Genomic DNA, 21,685 nt, shown 5'->3' on the forward strand with positions numbered 1-21,685 from the left:
GCTCTGGTATTTCCAGACACTGCTGCCAGGGCCCTGGCAGCCCCATTGCCCCATCATCTTTGCTCAGGAGAGAGCAGCACTGGAGGAGATGCTAGGGGAAGCCCCAGGGAGGACGCAGCAGTGATGGAGCCAGAAGGGTTGAGCAGACGCTTCCGGAGTGGCTCAGGGACACATGGCAGAAAGGAACAGACACAGAGTGGACGTCAGGGTGGGGCAGCCTGGTGGCTCCAACCCGTGGGGTGCATGGAAGAAGTCTCCTGTGGAGTGAGAGTGGCCAACCTCCACCTACGCCCTTGCCTCCAGGGACTGGGGTGCAACCTACTGACGGCTCCATCACTGCCAGCCCTGGTTTCAGCCACATGTAAGTGTGAGGTGACACCAGGGGGTGGAGGGCTCCCCCAGGCTCTGGTGCACATCGAGACATGGTCTTCCTTCACCATCCAGCCCGTTCCAGACAGATGAAGGGACACTGGGAGCCCCAAAACATCCGCCTACCAGAGCTGGACTGCGTGTTTACCGGAGGACATGACCCTCGTCCCCACCCATTTGCCGCTCTCTATCACCCCTGGAAATTAGCACGTTGCTGGCTAGAATCAGCTCTGAGAGGGTCAGGCTCTGCATTTGACTCCCGGCCTCCCCAGTGTCCAGCCCAGCACCCAGCAGGTGTTTTACGAATGTCTCAGTGGCAGTGGTGCTGGCACAGCCCTTTATAAACAGAACAATCGCTCAACCAGGAGGCAAACTCCATCAAGTGTGGAGGTGCCCCACCCCCCCTGCCCCATGCTCATGGCCACTGTCTCCATCCTGACTTTCTTGGTGTGAACACTTGTGCTGCCACATCCCTGGCCGCAGCTCTGCGTCGGTGCACACCAGTCAGTGCTCAGACCCAGCTGGTACCGGGTGTGAGGGCGAGATCGGGCTGGAGGTGTCTGGGGAGTGAGTGCCATTGCGGGCTGGCTATCGTGTGAGGGCTTCTCCGTGGCAGCTAGAGCTCGGTTGCTGGCTTGACCAGGTGGCCGCTGAAGGTGATGTAGAGATCCCCGCCCTCACCGTAAATGGCGTTGTCACGATCACGCTGGAACATGCGCACCCAGACCGTGTCGCCAGCGGCCAGCGGCAGCAACAGGCTCTGGGTCTGCATGACGCTGCGCTCGCTGGGCTGTGCGTACAGCACGGCTGTGGCCTGCCTATTGCACATGATGTGCAGGTAGGTCTCCTTGTAATTCCAGGTGTGCACGGTGAGGCTCAGGAAGTACACGCCGGGCACAGCGCAGAGGAAGCGGCCAGAGGCCAGGTCGAAGGCGTCATCCAGGTTCACCAGCTCTGTGTCAAAGGGCACGGCCTGGAAGGCATTGGTGCTGTGCAGGCCCTCGCGCCGGCCCACGGAGAATCCCGCATAGGCACGCTGGCATGGGGCGCCTGGCGGCCCCACCTCTCCCTTCTGACCCTTGCGGCCCCGCAGGCCCCGGGCACCCGGTGGGCCCTCCTTCCCGCTCCTACCGGAACGACCTCTGACCCCTGCCTCGCCCTTCTCACCTGCAAGGGAGCAAGCAGAAGCCACGGGTCAAGGCTTGGGATCCACTTGCTGGCCATGTGGCCTTGCGAGTGACCTCAGCTCCCCAAGTCTCAGTCTGTTCGTCTGTAAGATGGGTGCTAACCCGCCCCTCACACAGGGCAATAAGAAGCCACACCCCAAAGTTGTGGCTGTTCTGGGGCTCGCGCTGATTCTCATGTGGGGACAGTGGGAATGACGGAGACCCAGGCAGCTGTCGAAGGAAGTGTCTAAACTGGGCTTTAAAGGACCAGAGGGCTGGACAGTTGGTACTCAAGTCCAACCCACATGGGGCCTGCCGTCCAGTCTCTAGGATGATGCCCTCATGAACTTAGCCTCTCGCACCTTCTCCCAAGGGGTACCTGGCCCTCCCTCCCCCACTTCCCGTGTGGGCGGGGCCTGGCAGGGGCAGAGCAGGGCAGGTAATAGTAAGATTGCTCAGAAGAGCGGTAGTCTCCAGGCCACCTTGCTTCCTGATTGAGAGGGTAGCTGGAAGGCTGATGGCCTATACAAGGGTGTCGGAAGCGAGGAACCACCACTCGGTGTGTCCCCCTGGGGCCCCAGGTGTCTTCCCAGAGTGGCTCTGCCTAAATCAGGGCCTCGGGGTTTTGGCCTGCTCTCCTATCCCCTCTTCCCTGTTCTGCTCAGTGTGGGTGGGTGTCCCTGTGGGGACAGGGGACAGGGTGACACTCACCTCTCCGTGACACTCACCTTTGAGGATTGAGATATCGATCGTGGGCCGAATGTGTGGCACCTGCGTCCACTCCACTCCATCACTCTCAGCGGCATATGTGCCAGGGGCAGCCGGGGGCCAGGCCGGGCGGCAGCAGTGCACACACGGCGGCCGGGGCAGCCCCAGGCTGGGCCAGGCCTCCGCAGGCAGCGCCAGGAAAAGCAGGAGGGCAGGAGCTGCTCTCTGTGCCAGAGCCTACAAGACAGGGAGTAGAGGAGAGGGCGTTTGGGAAGAAGATGCCCCACTGGGTCCCCAGGCCCCACGGCAGCCGGCTGTGCCCCCTTGTCTGAGGAGATGGCGTATGGGGCCTGTGTGGGGTACACAGGGAACCTCAAGGTGCCACGGAGGGCAGGGCCACAGCCTCATCGTGCACCAGACAGAGCACCTGGCGTAACGCTCTTTGATGCTCAGCCCCCACCCCGACAGACATCACTAATGGACCACCACATTCTTTCACCTGAACCTGAATGTGGCCTCAGAATGCTCAACACAGCACTACCGGGGCCACCACCCATCTGAGGGGCCCATACAGGGCACCACTCACACCTTCCAGAGCCCCCAGCAAGCACGGCCCAGGCAGCCCCCACCCCATCCGAGCTGGCGTTTCCAGGCTCCTTCTTAGGGGCTGTTCCATCTGCAGGTTCCTACCCCTCCCAGGGCCTTAGCTCTGGCCTGTAGCAGGCACCCTAACTGCCTGCCGTCTAGTCCCCAAAGCTTCCATGCTGGGGACCCCACACCTGGCAGATGCAGGGGTAACTACCATGGTCAAGGGGGGCTTTGAATCAGCCCTCCAAAACCCCACCCTCCTGTGGCCGGGCAGAGCCCTCGGGGAGGGGCAGCTTCATGGAAGGGCATTGCCCTATCCCCGGAGGCTGGGCCTGGGTCCCAGGTTGGGTGGGGCTGACGTGAGGCAGTTTCTGCCCGCTGCCTAGCTGGGCAGAGGGCAACACCCGAATCCTGAGCTCCCAGGAGGAGGAGGGAAGGCAACTTAGGAGGCTACCCCATGTGGCCCCCTGCCCCGAAGTGGAGAAGATGGTTTTCAACACCCAACAATCCTGGGCCTCCTGCCTTCAAACCCTCCCCACCAGGACCCCCGGACCATCCATACAAGGTGGGGGCACCACTTCCCGCCTCAATCAGCAGCTGCTGAGAGCCCTGGGTGAGCCCTGTATCCACCTGGGCATCAGTTTCCCCTGGCAAGTGGGCCCTGCCTGTCCTGGTCTCCCCAGGGCTGCATCCGAGAGTCTCAGCCAGGGCTGGTGTTCTGCAAGGGCGGGCATGTGAGGTCAGCGTCCGCAGTCTTCCCTGTAGTCCAGCCCTGCTGAGCAAAGACCCAGGCCGCCTCCTCCAGGGAGCCCTCTGGGACTGCAGCACAGGGCTAGATCCTTCCTCTTGCGTGGTGGGTCTGAGACCCACTCCCAGGCTGAGCTTCCCCGGCAGATGGGACCCCCTTTTCTTCACCCTAACCCCCGGAATCCAGCAGACGCTGGCCAGTCCTCCCAGCATCGCCGGACCCTGCAAGACCCTCCTGGATTCCTCCAATGGGGGGATCTGACAAGAGTAGGTGTCTCCAGGGGATCCTGCCGCTCGGGCCTGTGCCGCTCAAGCCCCCACCTTCTCCCTCTGGAGGTATGGTGTCCTGGGCATCCTGGCCCCCTGGCCTGCCCAGCAGACACTCTGGGCTGGAGCCTCCTGCTGGAGTCTGGGGAGAGCACAGACCCCTGCAAGCCCAGCTTGTCCAGGGTGGCCGTGAAGACCCCCACCTACCCCCTCGCTCCCTGTTACCATTTCAAAGTCGGGTGCTGCTGCTGGTCTAGCCGTCTCCACCGTCACTGCCCCAGCAGCCCGTGAAAGGGCCCTTTCATGCCCGGCCCAGGCGCCCACGGCTTCCCCTGGGCCATCCAAAACCAACAGGCCTGGGGCCAGCTTCAGAGCTCCCGGCAGGAGGCTCCCAGGGCCCTGCTGCCCGCCATCCTGCCCTCCACCCGCCACCTGCCAAACGGTCTATATATCCTTGCCACAGAGGCTCCAGGGTACTTCTGCCACCCCTGTGCCGTGGCATGGCTATGGGGGCCTGGGGCGTCTGGGACTGGTGGATTGGGGGACGGTGCCATGGGCTGGCCACCTCCTCCATTTGGGGTACAGTGACTTAGGGGGGAGTTGGGGAAGCTGGGAGGAGACTCATCAGGGGACTGGAGGCCACAGTTGGAGGGAGGCAGACCAGGGCCACCGGGCCTGTGTCGGGCCCACCCGGTGACAGTGACACCCTCCTGTCTCTGGCTGGGAGGTGAGGGCTGGGGCTGGTGGACGAAACCCAGCACCTGGCCAAACCCAGGGTGTCTGCTTCTGCCTCCCCTGTGCCCAGCAGAGCAAGAAGCTGTAACACCCTGTTGGGGGGACTTCAGCATCAGCCCAGCCTTTCAGCGGGTAAGAGTTGTGTCCCTGTTATGCCCGCTGGCGGGAATGACTCACAGGGCCCCCAGGCAGTGGCAGGCAGGGGCTGTGCTCACTGTGAGCCTGAAGCTGAGCCCACACCAGGATCTGGCCTTGTCCCTGGTCTGGGTCTAGACAGCTGGACACTCGGTCCAGGGTCAGAACGCTGCGCCTTGGCCTCTGGACGTGGGGACATGCAATTCCTGGGATGTATGCCCCCCCACACACACACACCAAGCCAGGTCACCAGTGGGAGAAGCACCAGCGGCCCAGGCGTAGCCTGGGGAACAGGCAGGCCCATCCAGGGATCTGGTTCTCTCCCCAGCTTCCCACCTCAACCCTCCTCACTGATAACCACAGAGGGGCAAGAATGGGAGAAGCCCCCCCCACGTGGGAGGCTTCTTGTGCCAGTCTGAGGGAGAGTGGGGCTGGTGAGGACAGTGGGCAGGGGTTATGCCCGCTGGAGCCAGTTCTTAGACTGGCCCCACCCCCAGAGATGACAGCTCACACTCCAGCAGGCCCGGCAGCCCCCTCTGGGGACAGCTGTCTTCACCCCTCGGTGGCGGGTGGCACAAATGGAGGAGGTATGAAGACCCGAGGCCCTAAACCCTGTGTCACCTCCCTGCAGCCTGTTGCCTCTCGTGCCTCGTGGTTTGGTTCTGAATCGCCCAGGCTCCTGCCTCTATCACCGTGTCCCTGAGGAGCCATTTGGCCCAGGACAGGCTGGGGGCTCCGCTCTGCCCGCCCCCCATTATTGCCTCTGGGGCGCAGAGGAAGGCAGACGCCCGAGCTCTGCTGCTCCCTGCCTCTGAGTCTTGGCTTCCCACCTGTAAACGGGCACCAACGGGCTCAGACGTGGCGGCAGTGTCCCCTGTCTAGATGGACCCGGGTGAAGCCCAGCCAGTGGGGGATGCCACGGGCTTCGCCATACTGTAAAGCTGATGGAGCCCTCCCTGCACCTCCCGCTGCCGGCTCCCCGATGCCAGAAGGCAGAGCAGCCCCTAAAAGAAATGGGCATTCACTGTGAGTCCCCGTGGGGGAGGGGACAGTGAGTTAAATATGCCCTGCATGTTGGGGGTGAGCCAGGGCTAAGCCCACGCCTCTGGGACCCAGGCTGGGCTGCATTTGCTGGAGTGGGCGGGAAGGCAAGGCTCTGAGCGGAGGTGGTCAGTGAACGCCGGGGGTGACTCAGCAGGTGGCAGGAGAACGAGGCTCCCGGATGGAAATAGCCATCGCTCGGACATGCCGCCCGGCATCTCCGTGACAACGGGAACATGGCTGAGCATCATGGCCCCATAGGGTCAGCCACCCACAGAGTGTCTGTAGGGGCCGAGTCCCTGCTGACGGCAGTCAGCCTGGGGTGGACACAGCGGTCTGTCCCCACCCCAAGCCTGCCAGAGAGTCTATTTCTCCTTCGAGCCTTGGGGAATTTGACGTGTGGCCTGGAGCCACTGCTCAGCTCCAGGGCCTGCCTGGTCATTGGTCTCTACAGTGTGACAAAATTCCTGGCCTCACAGATGGCCGTCAGAGAACTACAGACATTGAGGCCCAGCCGCATGGCCCCCTGGGACTATGCCCACTGCCTTCCCTGCCTGGTACTACCACCAAGCTTTAGAGACAATGAGCTTCACCCAGCCCCCCTCATTTAGCTCCCATCAGCTGCTACTCTCTGGGGGGCCTGGACGAGGAGAACGTCAGTGCTGACGGGTCACTGCCTCGGCTGTGGGGCAGTAACGGGGGTCTGCGTGGCAAGAGTGCTCACTCACCCTGAGAGTCCTGTCAATGAGCTGCCACTGGAGAAGGGACAGCAGGCAGAAGCTCATCTGTGGGGCGGGGTTGTGGGGGCCCAGCGACAGGGGCCTCACCACCACCTGCCCCTCCACAGATGTGCCTGGCCCTCTCTGGGGACTGCATGTCTATTCACCAGGTGAACACAGGGTACAGGACGCTGTGCAGTCAGGTGAGCAGCGGGGGCCTCACCCACCTCCATGCCTGACTCTCCCTGGCTAAGGAGGGGGCTAGACACGGAGACTGGCCCCCTGAAGGTGACCACGGTGTTTGGGAGTGGAGCTCCCACTTCTAACCTAGACTCCTCACCCCCCAGTTCAGGGTCTGCCCCCCAGGTGCCCATCTCGTGTCAAGTGGGGGTGGCAGGGAGAGGTCCCACGGGTTTCCCTGGGGGGTCACTGTCCCAGGCCTGGCCTGGTACCCTTGAGGGGCATTGAGGTGCTCCATGGATGCCCACAGCCCCCACGGCCGAGTCCCTCAGGGGAGAGCCATGTCAGCAGTGTGTCCAGACACCTGTGCCCCAGGTTCACCTCCTGCTAACTAGGGGAGAGCCGGCCAGCCTCACCCTGACAGCATCCAGGGCACATGGAAGAAAAAGAGCAGACTATCGTGGCAGTGACTGGAGGCTGTGTGGCTTCAGTGGGACGGCAAGTGATGCTTCCTCTGAAGCAACCGGCAGGTGGCCCCTTAGGGTAGAGAAACCTACCTGTGCCTTGAGAGCGGGGGAGGGGCCTGGAGCTGGGGGCGGGGCCAGGCCTCCAATGTTCTGCTTGAGCAATGAGGTGGCGCCTCCACCATCCTTGGCTGACCCCTCTCTCTCCAGGTGGTAACTGGGGGCACTCTGGGTAGGAAGAACTGCCCTTGCAAAGGCCCTGAGCCCTCACCTCCCATGGGCTGGAACAATGGGGTCCACAGGCAAAGCCTACCTGCCCAGGCCATGCCACGAGGGGAAAGCTAACATGCTTTTTATTTTAGGGTTGGGGGTCAGGTCCCTGTCTGAGACTGGCCAAAGCCAGCAGGGCTGCCCCACTGTGTGCCCGCCCTGGTCACTGGTAGCCAGACAGCTGAAGGATGGTGGGGTAACGGGTGCGGTGGGTCATGCACTTCTGGCGGTCAATGAAGAGACTATTGGTTTTGACAGCAATGTCCTTCTCCAGGCTCATGCGTGTGTCCTCCAGGTTGCGCAGTGACTGCTCTGCTTCTAGAAGCTTCTCCCTCAGTGCCGTGAGGGACATGTTCAGTTCTTCCACCTCACTCACCAGCCTGGGGGATTCGGGGGAGGGAGACGTGAGCTGGGCTGTCACCAAAACACCAAGCCTTTGGGCTGGGAGGGGTGAAGCCCACGATTCAAAGGCTGGGAACCCTGGTGAGTCCTGGCCAAGACGCTCAGCCATAAACGGATTCCAAATGTCCCAAAGGGACGCCTACCAGCAGAGCTGGGGAGTGGGCTGGGGATTCACTCGAGGCCCTAAGGCTCCTTGGTTCCTTCTATTCCTGGCATTTGGAATCAGGACAGATTGACCCCCTTGGAGCCGAGCGAAGCCCCAAGTTTCCTGAACAAATCGAGGGACAGGGAAGGAGAAATGCCAGGGGGTGGGGGTAATTCTGCTCACAAGGGCAGCTGGACCCCCGATAAGTCAGAAAAACAAAAGACATGATCCCATCTATGGCTCCAGCCCAGGACGTGGGTCCACCATGACATCAGAGATGTCATGACCCCAAAATTTCTCACCAGGAAGACTGCACAGCATATGAAGTGGGAAGCGCCCCGCTGTCCCTGGCACTTGGAGCCCTGATACTCAGTGCCCACCCCCAAGGCTCGTACAGTGTCCACACGCTGGATGGGAGTGGGGACGTGCAAACATCTGCGTGTGTGTGAGCTGCGCCAGGGAGGCCCCAGTGTGTCCTCAACACGTCTGTGGGGCTCGGTGCATGGTTGTACATGGGTGTCCCAGAGGCCAAGGGAGGCCTGGCTGGAGGCAGGTGGACGGCACCTGGGTGGGGGTGGTGACCAGGCCCACCCCAGGACTCTACCTGAACTGGGCATTGTCTCGGCACAGCTCCACGTTGGGCCGGTGCGAACGCTGGTACAGGCGGGTCTGAGCCACCTTCAGAGGCATCTCTTTGTCCTTGATGGCCTGCTTCAACGCAGCCACGCTGTGCTCCTGCTCTGTGATCTCGAGCAGCGTCTGCACACACAGGACAGTCCCCCTGGGTCCCCAGAAAGGCGGGCGTCCAGGATGGGCCAGATTTCCTTGCTGAACCCTGGGGCTATGTCCAGGGAGCAGCCTGTCCACTGGCTCTGGAGGAAGCGTAGATGCAAGGATAACGTGCCCGGCTACCTCAGCCTGCCCACGGGAACCCAGGGGCCTGGGGTGAGACAGCAAAGCCTGTGGTCCAGCAGTTCTGGCCCGAATGCCTCCCAGCCTAGTGGTCACTAGCTTCCAACCCTAAGCAAGAACCAGAGAGACTTGGAGGCAGCAGAGGCCACCCTGAGAGCCTGGGGTCAGAGCCCTGGGAGGCCCGCATCTTCCCTCCCACCTTCCCTCCTCCTGCTCACACCTGACAGCCCCTCCTGGTCAGGGCCAATAGACCAGGGTGGCAATGCCAGTAGACCACCCTCAGTGTCACCTGGTTTTTAATCGGCTAAGTGAAGGTCCAGGGAGGAGTGAGAGCTCTGCCTTTGGGGTCCCTCTGGATGGAAGGGGTAGGGGCTAGGCTAGGTAGTGACCATGATATAGGGGCCACGGAGGTGGGGGGGTCGCCTGAAGGAGCCTGGTCTCATTCTGGTTACGGGCGCCCCACCGCAGGGCTGGCCTGGGCGTGGCTTGGGCGCGCCGGCCCCACCTTGCGCAGGTGTTGCTCCAGCTTGAGGCGCGCGTCCTCCAGCTCCTCGCAGCGGTGCCCGTAGGCCAGGTTCACGGCGTCGCACTGCAGCCGCAGGTCCTCGGCTACGTCCCTCAGGATGCAGTCAATGAGCCCCCGCAGGTTGACCGAGGCCAGGCGCTCGCGCTCGGCGCGGCACAGGTTTTCCTGCGTGAACTTGGCCCACGTCTCGGGCGTGGAGGCGCTGCGGGCGGGTAGCGGGCCAGCGCCGCGGTCGGTGGGGGCACCTGCCAAGGGCTCCGGTTCCCACCAGGCCCTCCCCGCGCCCCCGCACTTCCGTGCCCCCAGCGCCCCAGCACAAACCACACCACCCTCAGCTTCAGCGCCACCTCGCGACCCCGCGGCCCGTATGTCACCCGTGCCTCCTGCGACTACTACCCTAGCTCTGCCCGGCGCCCTCCAGCGCCGCCCCACTCCCCCCGTGCCTCCTGCGCCCCAATCTCCACTCCAGCCTTGCGCCCCACGCCTACCGCGCGTCCAGGGCTACACTACGGTGGGCGGAGGCTTAGCGCCCCTACCGACCGCGCATGGAGCTGCAGGCTAGTCGTCCATGGCTCCTTCCCCATCCATCTGCCTCGGGGCGCCCCTGGGTCCTCTCTCTTTGCTTAGCCCCCGGCCCTCTGGTGAACTGTTTTGGACTGGGCACTTGGGCAGCGGTCCTGATGGCTGCCCATCTTCAGGAGCAGAAGAGCTTCACGAGGGTTATCTGTGGTGAGGGCTTCGGGACAGCAGGGACCAGGAGCCCAGGTGGGACCTGGGGAGGGCCTGCTGCTGCGAGAGCAGCCGGCGGGGAAGGGGGGGGGGAAGGTTTTTGTGCGGAGAATCCCTCGGAGAGGCTGGGTGGCCCACCTCTCCTCCAGCTTGGTGGAGTGCAGGTGGAATTGCACCTCTGTGCTCTGATTGTGGTAGCGGGCGCAGGTCTCGTCGATATTGTAGGCCTCTACCTTATCGGACCAATCCATCTCGCACGTCTCCTTCTGTTCCCGGTTCAGCCTGGGGGCAGTGGGCAGGGCCTGCGTTTTTGCACGGAGGGTCAGGGGAGCTGGGCCCACCGGGGTGCTGGGCAGGGCAAGCACTCCCAAGCAGAAGGCACACCTCATCTGCCCAGCGTGGGGTCCTCGGGATGCCCAGGTCCACCTAGCCAGCAATGTCCAGAGGCAGCTGTCCCCTGTCCCCCATGCTGGCCTGAGCTGTGGACACCCAGGGCCCCCAGGCCATGCAGGAATCTGCTACACCCCTCACCCATCTGGTGCCCCTGCCTGTGCTCCTGGCTGTGACCTGGGACTAGCCACCACTTCTCTGAGCCTCAGGGCCCCATTGCTCGAACTTCCTGCCCCAAACCAGCCTGAGGGGTGGGGGGACAGGGGTCATCCTGCAGGCTGGAGACCCACCGAATCTGGTTCACGGCCTGCATGATGGTCCTTTTCAGCAGCTCCTGAATGTTCCGGATGAGCTCGGCCTCCTGGGGGAGAAGACCGTGTGCTTTGAAGAATCTGAGGACAGCAGAGCTGCTGTGGGCCCCAGGAAGAGCTGAGATTTGGAGCAATAACTGGGGGAACTGGGGGCTCAGCTGGCACCTGACCCCTGGCTGGATGACCTTGGGCTCTGGAAAACGGGGCATGAGCCCCGCTTTTCCTTGTCAGGTTTATTTTGGGCATTTGAATATTCTATTTGGTACACTGTATGGGGTCTTTTCTTCTGGGAGCCTTTACTGCTGCTGAGGGTCACCCAGAAGTAGTTCCCACGTGTCTGGCCCCCAGTACCCCCTGGGCACTGGGGGCTGTCCCTGCAGTCTGCCCAGGGCACTGAGGTCATCAGTCTGCAAGCTGGCCCCTGGACAGCCAGGCCGACAGCCTCAAAGGACCCCGGGCCTCGGGGACAAGGTGCCCTCCTGGGCGGGGCTGCCCCTTGGGGCCATGGGCACAGAGAGGCCTTCCCCAGACCAAGAACACAGGGGGTCCCCTGCTTTCTCTGTGCTACCTCAATGGCTTCTTTTTTGTGTACAAACAACCCTTTCACCCTGATTTGAATTTTCATCTCCAATCGGGCACTAAACCCACATGTGTCTGGGTCTGTCCCCTGGTCTGTGTCCCCATCTGTGCACCCCCTATACCGTGTTTCCCTAAAAATAAGACCTAGCCGGACAATCAGTTCTAATGCGTCTTTTGGAGCAAAAATTAATATAAGACCTGGTCTTATTCGGGTATAATATAACATAATATAATACTGGGTATAATATAATATAATACTGAGTCTTATATTAATTTTTGCTCCAAAAGACACATTAGAACTGATTGTCCGGCTAGGTCTTATTTTCAGGGAAACACGGTAGTACTTCATTTTCTGTGGCCTTGGCACAGGGCAGAGGGGCTACACCCCAAGCCTTGGGAAGTTGTGGGGGGCTGCAGAGGTGGTTGGGAGCCTGGAGGTGGGCAGGAGAAGGCAGGGAGGGATTCAAGGTTCTGGCCTGAGCTTGGGGAGTGCAGGGGATGTCCTGAGTCTCTGCACTGGTTGTTTATATTCCCGAATCTCACGCATGGTCACGGCCTGCAGTCTGTTCACTGGTGAGGCCCCCAGGGTCTGAGAGGTTTGGGAACTGTGCCCACCAGGACCAAGGGCCTGGACTGAGTAGCCCCCTGATCTCTATGGGGCTGCCCCAGGACAGGTGCTGCTGGGTTTCGGGTTTCGGAGGGGGTGTCTTTTTGGGATGAATGTGGCCTCCAACCGTGCTCACCCCATCCACGCTGCACCACCGGCCTGTGCTTGGATTTCTACCACAGGTATGTGTCCTGGGGCAGGGAGCTATGGTGGACTCAGCCTCTCGGAGCTCAAGGTCAGGTTTAATTTGCACGACCTGGGTGACCTGAGGGGCTGCCCAGAGGGTACCAGGACTTGAAGTAACCAAGAGATCACCCAATGGGTGCAGGTGCCCCCAGGACCTGACCAAGAGGGGCTCTCTGGCCCTGCACATACCCTAGACCTCAGCTGGCTGTCCCCAGAACTCAGCTTACACCTCTCCCATCCTCGGGGTACGTGTGGAGGGGTGTCAGGGCTCATGGGTTGGACCAGCTGGGCCCCTCCTTGCCTCAGTGGCCTCTGACTGTCATTCTCAGGCAAATGTCCCCAACACACATCCTAGGTGTGAATCCTTCATGGGCACAAAGCCTTTGCCAGCCTGTGTCATGGGGCACCCCTGTGTCCACCCTCGGGCCCCCGTGCTGGTCACGCTCCCAGCAGAAAGGTGAGGGCAGCCCGGGTCTGCCAGTCCCCGGGAACCAAAGCGCTCCACACCTTTAGCAGTTCCATCTCCACATAGTCACGCACGAGGTCGGGATGCTGGCGACGCTCTCGGCACTGCAGGTTGTCCGTGGCGATGGAGAAGGGCACCGCTGTGGCATCCAGGGAGCGCTCCAGCCGCTGCTTCTGAGCCAACAGCAGGGCAGTCTCAGCGACCAGTTCGTCCACCTCGTGCTGCAGCTCCGACTTCCAGCACTGCAGGTCCTGCAGACGCTCCCCCACCTTCCGGGTGGAGTCCTCCTGGGTTCTCTGTGCCAGCGCCTCTGTCTCGGCCGCCAGCTGCTGGCTCTCATGGCGCTGCCGCTCCGACTGGTCACGGTCGGCGAAGGCCTGGTGGTAGAGGGCATAGCAGTTCTGGAACCACTCATCTACCAGATACTTGGCCGTGCGGAAGCCAGCGGTGGCCAGGCCCGAGGACGTGTAGGCACCCGTGTTACGGGCTATATCGTATAGCTTGGCGGGAAGCTCGCATGCCGGCACCGTCTGCGGGGCAGGCTGCTTGGTCAGGAGCACATCTGTCTGTGCCATGGTGCCACCAGCCTAGGCACAGGTTGGCGGGTGGGGCATTTACCACAGTCAGCAGGGCAGCTCTGGCCACTCTGTCCCCAGAGCAGGATGTCTCCTGGTCTCCTGGTGACAGGTACACGCCAAGCCCTCCTGTTGCTGGGCAACGGGGACCCCTCCCCCAGGGGCCCTCTTAAAGGGCCAGGCAGGCCCCAACCCTACCCATCCTGGGCCCCGTCTGGCTGGAGGAGGCATTGCACCTGATTGTACCAGGGACCAGGGGCCCAAGGCCAGGCCCTTTGTCTCCTGCTTGTCTTACTTACCCCAGTGGGGTTTCCCCTTGGGCACGGAGGGGTGATGTGTCTTTGATGGGGTGTTGAATTCAGCCTCCCATGGGTTCCTGAAGTCGGATGCCTCCATCTGCCCCTCATAGGAGGAGACAGATCATGTTCTTGGGACGGTGGCCGCCACCGAGGGCCAGGCTCATGGCCTGGGGGACAGGAAGTATGCCTGGTCTGGGCACGTTTCCTCCTTCCCCATCCTGGGTGGGGAGCCTGGGTATGGGAGTGATGCTGGTGCCCCATATGGACAGCAGAGGGCACAGTTGGCCGAGAAATGCTGTGGAGGGGGCGGGGCGGCAGCTCCTGGATTCTCCCGCGCCTGCCAGACAATGCGCTGGGGTCTGGATGGCCCCTGACCCCTCTAGCCCGGGCTCCTCCCGTGGGACCCCTCACCCCAGTCCTCTTAGCAGGACACCCCCTCCAGCACCGTCTGGGACGGCCCCCACTAGCGCCCCAGGAGCCTCGGGACCTCTTCAGACACACCAGCCAGACCTCACGCTCTTGGCCTTCCAGTGCCGTCCTCCCTTGGCCCTGACTCTTGGCACTGTCCCCGCTCACTACGCTAATGGCATTCACACGTCCTGGCATAGACAGGTGCTTCCTAAATACGGGTTTTGGGGACAGCAGGCTGAGACTTCCCCAACCCCGCCTGAGCCAGAGCCCGCCCTCGAGGACAGGAGGTCAGGGGCCCCTCAGGCTGATGCGGCCTGAGAAATGTCCTCAGTTTCCCCAGAGGGCAGCGGACGTACAGGACCCACTCAGGGTAGGACCACTACCCACGTTTTATTTAGAACCTGCTTTTTTTTGTTTATTAGTTTCAGGTGCACAAAACAATGTAATAGTTAGATATTTATCATTTATGTCCCTCACACAGTGACCACCCCCCGCCCCCATCCACTACCCCGCTGACATCGCACACAGTCATTACATTTCCACTGTCTCTATTCCTAATGCTGTGCTCCGCTTCCTGTAACCATATATATATATAAAATTGTAGCTGACATTCATTATTGTTCAGCTTCAGCTTCAGGTGTACAGTGCAGTGATCAGGCATCTACATCTTCCCTGAAGTGGTCTCCCAAATGGGACACATGTCCATCGGACACCCTACAAAATCTTTACAACATTATTGATTACATTCCCCAGATTGACTTTCGTATCCCCGTGGCCATCGTGTGGTCACCGACTGTGCTTTCTAATCCCTCACCTTCCCCCTTATCCCCACCCCCCCGCCATCTAGCCACCCTCAGTTTTTCCTCTATGTTTCTGAGACTGTTTATGATTAGTAAAACCTGCTTTTCACACAAACTCTTTTCCATGTGGCCAGAGCAGGACCGAGCTGCCTGGGGTCCATTCCCCAGGGACCTGCCATCCCAAGAACCCTTGGGAACACATGGGCTGGAGCAGAGCTCAGTGACCTTGGATGACCCTGGGCTGGCAGGGGGGGGGTGGTTTCTGCCTGTGTGGGGGTCCCACTCCAACTCACCCTGTGACATGGTTCCCAAGGCAGGGGCTCTGGGCTGACCCAGCCCACATTGAAGCTGGACCAGCAAGACTTTGCCTCTCGGGGGCTGGGTCCCCACCTGTCAGCCACAGACACCCTACTTCCCCACCCTCTGTCCAAAGGTGGAGGTGCTCAGGGGGTGAAGACACCCAGGAAGACTCCTGGGTCGGGATCTGGCCCTGCCTTTGTCTGCCATGTGGCTGGGCAGCTTCTGAGCCTCAGTTTCCCCATTTGAGGAGTGGGGTTATGCCGGCCACTGTGTGGGGCTGCGGTTTTCACACCCGGCCTGACGCCGGGTGCTGGGAGTGACCAGTACCCCCTTGGCCCCTTCCTGCCCTACACAACCCCCCAGGCCGCCTGGGATCTCTGGGCACGAATCCCCAGTCAGGCCGATGGCAGGGGCCTTGGGGAGTTAGGTTTCTCTGGTCACGTGTCAGGGTGGCTATTGCCCTGTGTCGGAACAACGCAGTGGCTGAGTTAGGGCAGCAGGCACACAGGCCTATTGGATTTGTTTCCGAATTGCATTTGCGACAGGAAAATCGAGTCTCGGGACACCCCAAAGTTCCCAGGGACAGAGTCCTTGGCTGGGATCCTTCTTCCCAGCAGTGTTTGGACAACCGCTGGGAGCCCGTGGTGGGGTCAGGAAGGCGCTGAGGCCCCCACCACTTCCCTACAGACGCGGCTGGCATGGCTCCAGGGACAGGGCATTGTTTCCCTCCAGGGCAGCTCTGGAGGACACCCCCTTGGTGTGCTCCTCCCTCTGAGGTCAGCCCCTCTGATGAACCCAGGCCTATAGGGGGCCTGGGCCTGGGCCAGCCGCCCAGGGCGCTGATCTTTTAACTGAGGCTGGAGAAGGCAGCTGAGATGAGGATGATGAGGAATTAATGATACCCCACCCGAGAGCCTGCATGCGGGTCCTGCACCGGTGCTCGCAGGGCTCCTGCACCTGGCTCTCACGTGACCCCTGGTGGTTACACGCCCTTTGCACAGAAGGGACATGGACAGGCCGCACAGCTGGGAGTCAGTAGGCAGAATTTGCACGCAGGCCTCGGCTCAGCCTCAGCCCCAGGATGCCAGCAGGGAGAGGATGTGGGGCCTGCCATTTCTGGGAAGCCCCTCAAAGGGAGCGGGCAAGCCCTGGTCCTCTCTGCCCCCCGTGGCTGGACCTTCTGATCCCAGCACCCCTTTTATGTACTTGGGGTCGGATGGGTCAGCTGGGCCCCTAGCAACTGGGCGGTGGGTTTCCAGGTAGCTGGTGGCATGGAGGACACTCTGCCTCTCCCAACCCCCCAGTAGGGACCCATACGCGGGGAGGACAGAGCCGAGGTCATGTGGGTTGCAGTCGGGGTTCCGGAGAGTGGCAAAGGGCACAACTTTGTGATGGGTATCCCTGTGACAAGGACAGTTTGGAGGGAAAGTACCCACCCAGGGCCAGGACAGGCCAGAGGCTTTCTGGGCCCCCACCCTGAGCTCCCAGTGGGTGTCTTGCAGGTACCTGGCCTCGAGCCAGCTGGGAGGCAGCTGCAGAGACACTGGCCTCGGTCCAGGCGAGGCACACCTGTGCCTCATCACATCCCAGGATGACCAGTAACCCTGCCAGACCTAGGGTTCCATCCCCACCCAGGGCTGCCACACAGTGTGGCCACTCTGGAACGGCAGTGACCCATGACAGGTCACCATTTCTGGGGCCCCCTGCAGCACCATTCACGGGTGGGCCTGATGAGAAGGACCCTCCCGCTGGGTCCAGCCCAGACTGCCTCAAGCCTGAGCCCCGCCCCCCCTTTTCCCTGGCCCAGAAGTTGCCAGATGGGGAAACAGAAGCCTGTCACTTCTGCTCAGCTCCACAGCCTGCAGCACTCCCCAGGAGGCCCAGGTGGCCATGATGGGCCCAAGGTCAAAGACTGGAGGGGGGTGCAGCCTGGAGGGGCCTGGACTCACGGAGCAGAGACTCGGCCACCTGGCCTCCTCAGACCCCCAGCCACACCTTGCCTGCTGTCCCACCTGGAGTGACAACTCTGGCCTCTGAGCAGACCCACCTGCTGGGCAAAAGCCTGAGATACTCCCTGACTGTCTCCCCCAGGGCCAGTGGAACATTTTAATAACAGAAGGATTTAATGTGGCTCAGACAGCCCTGAGCCAGGCCGCGTTCACAGTGGGGTGCGGGATGCCAGAGAAGCCAGCAGGAAAGGGGTTGCGCTGTTCGTGCCCACCCAATGTCAGGAGGGGAGGTAGGGGGCCCCCTCCTTCAGGTGTATCAGTCCAGAATGAGGACTCAGCGGAGGGAGGTTCGAGAGGGATTCCTGGAGGAAGAGTCCCCTCCGCCCAGGCTTGAAGGGCACACAGTCCAGACGTGGGTGGAGCACCTCCAAGGCTGTGGGGAGATAATGAGGGTGGTCCATCCCCAGTTGGCCCCAAGGCAGCTTTGGAAGCCCACTTCCCTAGAAGTGGAGATGCCAGGCCTGGCAGTGATGGGACGAGGAGAGAGAGGACGTGGGTGTGGACAGGTAAGTTAGGTCGGGAGTGAGGATGCAGCCAGAGGCCTGGCCCCAGCCAAAGCGGAACGGAGGCTGAGGGAGACTGAGCACTCGCTCCCCTCAGTTCCCTGGCCTGTGCCCCTCGTTCATCTCACTCCGTTCATCTGCCAGGAGGCGGGCGCTGCGGGGCTCCCGGGCAGCTGTGTTCACCTACAGGACTTGGTGAGGGCAGTGGGGCTTTGCCCAACCCCTGGCAGCTGCCGGCATCTTGGTCTGCTCACCCAGGATGTCCCACGCGTGGCCGAGTTCTGGAGGTTCATGATGTGGGCAGCATAGCCAGGCCACAGCACCGGAGTCTACATGGCATGGAGCTTCAGGATCTTCATCTGTGAATGGGACAGGGCAGGTCCTTCCTCGTGGATGTTTTTTTTGGGGGAGTGACACTGTGTGTGCAGCTCCTGGCATGGCTGGCTCCTCAAGCCCTGGCTGCATTCCCACCGGAGGACATATTGGTCAGTGTCAGCCCCAGCATGAGGTCCTTTCTGGGCAATGTCCAAGGCCCGTCCGGATGGAGAGGCCCGATGCAGGTGGGAGAGAAGGCTGGGAGGGGCCAGAAACAGGCGGGTGAGGGGCAACTGCCAAGCTCCCCTTCCTGGGGTCCCACTCAGAGAGGGCCAGCCAGGAACACCCCCGTCCCCGAACTAACTCCAGACATATCCAAGCTAAGCTGCTTGCAGAAGAAGCTATAAAACTCCAGAATGGAGAGATAACTTGACGATCCCAACTGCTGGACGCAGATAAAGGTCAGACTAGTAACAGAGCAGGAGGAATTGCTGGGCACAGGATGGATGGGATGTAGATATAAAAGCAGCTTGACAAAGAAAGCTCTGTGCAGCAGCATGGAGTAGGACAGACATGAGTGCGAGGCGGGGGGAGCCCAGAGGGGCGCCCGCCTGCCAGTGAAGCAGGGGTGTCAGTGGGAGAGCACCCCTAGTACCTGTTCCCCATTCTGTACATCGCAAGAGTGAGGCCACCTCAAGAGAGAAGATAGAAACAGCACCTAGGAGCAAAGCCTGTAGAGCATTTGTTATTATTATCGCTGCGTTTTTATCGTGGTATAACACACATAACAGAAAACTTGCTGTTTTGTTTTTTTTTATCAAAGTGTACAATTGGGCAGCTTTTAGTACATGCACAGGGCTGTGAAACCACCATCTCTACTCAGTTTCAGAAAAGTTTTCATCGCCCCAGGTGGAAGTCCTGACTCTATTTGCAGTCACTCCCCATTTTCCCCACCCCCAGCCCCTGGCAACCACCAATCAGCTCTCAGTCTGTGGATTTGCCTGTTCTGTACATACATCTCATATAAATAGAGTTACACAATATGTGGCTCTTTGAATCTGGATTATTTCACTTAGGATAGTGTTTTCACGGTCCTTCCATGTTGCAGGATATCAGGGCGTCCTTCCTTTTTGTGGCTGCATACTATTCCACTGTGGATGGACCATTTTCTGCTCATCCCCTCATCCATTGATGACACTTGGGTCGTTTCCAGCTCTTGGCTGCTTGAATAGAGCTGTTATGAACATGGGTGTACACATTCTTGTTGGTTTGAACACTGTTTTCAATTCTTTGGGGTATGTAATTTTTGTTACCCAGACACCACTTGAAAAGTCTCCAAGATCATGACTTTGAAAACATGGCAATGCAGTGAGGAGCTTTCCAGCTCCACCTTCCTAGGGTCTTCAACATAATCAAATTTGCAGGACTGCCTGCCACCACCACACCCCAATCCAACCAGGGATGAGGAGAGAGAATGTTCTGGAAGGTGAGGGTGTTGGCTAAGTGAGACAGAGCTGCCAGTGAGGGCAGGGTTTGACACTACACCTCCCCCCCCCCAGGGATGGCAGAACCTCAGGAAAAGGGTGCAGGGGACAGCTGAGCATCAGCAATCCCCCACCCCCATGCAATGCATGGACCTGCCCTTTTATAGCACTTTGGGGTCCCTTAGGGTCTGGCCCCCACGCATGTCATGCTCACCCTGGTGTCCTTCACACCTGCCACCCTGGGGAACCTGATGACCTAGCACGCTGTAGACCTGGGGGTGCACTGAGGGGGCTTCTAAGCCAAGCCTGGCTGACTTGGCATCCTGGGCCTGCTGCCTGCCTCCCTGTCCAGAAGTTTCGGCGAGAACGACCAAATCCCCGACTTATCGGCTCAGCTTTATCTCCAAAACCTCCTACAATTTCCCAGAGAACAAAATTAAATATAGGATTTAGGAGAGATTTTGTGTCTGCCTGAGGAGGGACAGGCTGACATGACAAGGCTACTGGTGCCTGAGTGCCTGAGCCGTGGGTGGGCAGACGGGTCAGAAGGCACCCAGCCCAGCCCCCCACCCTGGCCCGGAGCTGAGCGGCCAGGAGCAAGGACAACACACCGATGGGGCCACGTGTGGGAGTCACCATGGAACCCCTGTGCCATGTTCTCCTTCTCCGCCACACTCCATCGTTTCTGAGGAGACTTTCAGAACCCACAGGGGTGCTGGGTCCCCTGGGCCCAGGCCTGGCTGGGGTAGACACACATGGCCCTGCTGTGGGCAGGGTAGGCTCTCACCTACTCCCAACCGGCCCTTTCACAGATGAGGAAACTGAGGCCCGATGAGGTCACACCATATCCTGACCCTCAACCCGAGGCAGGCAATGGCGGTCTGTGATGTGGCTTCAGAGGCAGCACCACCCTAGGGGACCCAGCCCTGAGGACGAGAGGACAGCCCAGAGAGGCTGACCCCAAAGTGGGCAGCGAGCCGGCCTGAGTGGGGTGGGACAGGCTCCCAGCAGCAGTGTCTCCCACATTATCTCTGGGGTCTGGGGGTTAAAGAGTTTGCTTTAATGACCCCTCCCCAACCCCCCCCAGGAGGCTCTGAAACCAGGGTGGTCCCTCTGCTCTGAGGACGGCTTTGGCTCTGCACCAGGAGAAGCCGCAGAACCTTTGAAAACCGTCTCAGGAGACTTCAAGCAGCAAGGGTCACAGATGGCACAAAGGAAAGAGCGTCACTCAGAGTGGGAGGCCCAGTGGGCCCTCTGGGCCATCAGAGCTCCTCTTGCCCAGCGCCCAGAGAAGGCAGGTCAGTGCCAAGAGCCACAGAACACAGAGACCCCGCCCTCAGTGGCCTCCATCCGGAAGGACTTGCCAGGACTCCTAGGAGTATGGTGCTCAGAGAGGCGCTGCAGGGCCCCTGGGACTAAAGTTGGTGTCAGAAGCAAGCGTGGTCTTAGGGACGGTTCCCGAGGGCCCAGCTTCTCCCCCACCCTCCTCCACCTGCCTGGCCTGGCTGCTCACCCCCTGTACTGCCTGCCCGAGTCCAGGTACCGCTTCCCTCAAGCTGCTGTCCTGCCACCGGATGGGCTCTGCTGGTCTCAGAAGGGTCCATGGGGCTCTGATGCCTGTACCCCATCCCCCCTCAGCCAGAATGGGCTATAGACCCTCGTGCAAATGACTGGACCGAGGGTCCAACCCCATCCAATGGCCACATCTACATCCTGGAGGCGCTGGTGTCAGATGGCAGAACCCAGGGGGGTTGGGGTGGAGGCCGTGGTATTGCGGGATGAGGACCACCCAGCCCCCAACCCTCTAGGTGACTTTGCACGAATCTCTTGCTGCCTCTGCCCCATCCACCTGTAACGGGAATAACGGGCTACGCAGACCCTTTCTTGGGAGCCAGGCAGGAACAAGTCAACGCACGTGGGGCTGGGCCAAGGTGGGTCCCAAGCAGCTCAGCGCTGGGCTGAGGTTATTTTTAGCCAGGCATTTAGGTGACTGGGGGTTGGTGACTGGTGGCAGGTTAAGTGCCATCTGTGGGTCAGAGGGACCATCTTGACTCTGTTGGAGTTGAGGCCCGAACCCCGAACCCTGACTCTGCCCTTTGCCTCAGGCGTTGGCACTGGCCATCTGGCTGCCCTCACAGTGGGCTCCAGTCCAGCAGGTCTTGGTGGGTGCTCATCCCCCCCAACCCCGTCTCATGTCCCTTCTGGACCCCTACTGTCTGTGCAGCCTCAGGAAGAGCTTGGAGGAAACTAACCCACAGATGAGAGGGATTCTGGGGCAGCCTGGGGCAGGACACAGCTGTCCTAGCCCCCAATCAGCAATAACCCAAACCCAGGCCAGCGCTAAGCT

General features: G+C 60.8%; 2 protein-coding genes across 3 annotated transcripts; both read right to left on the reverse strand.

Annotated features, from left to right (window-relative positions):
• Positions 1 to 866: 866 nt before the first annotated feature.
• Positions 867 to 4,145, reverse strand: C1QTNF8 (C1q and TNF related 8). Its single transcript, XM_033101853.1, has 3 exons — positions 4,071 to 4,145; positions 2,264 to 2,480; positions 867 to 1,536 (listed from the first exon to the last, which is right to left on the reverse strand). Exons 1-3 carry the CDS (start codon positions 4,071 to 4,073, stop codon positions 986 to 988), a joined length of 771 nt encoding a protein of 256 aa, XP_032957744.1. The 5' UTR covers positions 4,074 to 4,145; the 3' UTR covers positions 867 to 985.
• Positions 4,146 to 7,455: 3,310 nt separating this feature from the next.
• TEKT4 (tektin 4) lies at positions 7,456 to 13,737 on the reverse strand. Of its 2 annotated transcripts, XM_033101684.1 has the most exons (7): positions 13,517 to 13,737; positions 12,684 to 13,019; positions 10,784 to 10,854; positions 10,242 to 10,385; positions 9,354 to 9,576; positions 8,541 to 8,695; positions 7,456 to 7,769 (listed from the first exon to the last, which is right to left on the reverse strand). In XM_033101684.1, exons 1-7 carry the CDS (start codon positions 13,622 to 13,624, stop codon positions 7,553 to 7,555), a joined length of 1,254 nt encoding a protein of 417 aa, XP_032957575.1. In that variant the 5' UTR covers positions 13,625 to 13,737; the 3' UTR covers positions 7,456 to 7,552. The 2 variants fall into 2 exon arrangements, with proteins under 2 accessions (XP_032957575.1, XP_032957574.1); XM_033101683.1 differs by lacking the exon at positions 13,517 to 13,737 and having other exon boundaries at positions 12,684 to 13,306.
• Positions 13,738 to 21,685: the final 7,948 nt, after the last annotated feature.

The sequence above is a fragment of the Rhinolophus ferrumequinum genome, assembly GCF_004115265.2.
Source record: "Rhinolophus ferrumequinum isolate MPI-CBG mRhiFer1 chromosome 15 unlocalized genomic scaffold, mRhiFer1_v1.p scaffold_54_arrow_ctg1_1, whole genome shotgun sequence".
NCBI lineage: Eukaryota > Metazoa > Chordata > Mammalia > Chiroptera > Rhinolophidae > Rhinolophus > Rhinolophus ferrumequinum.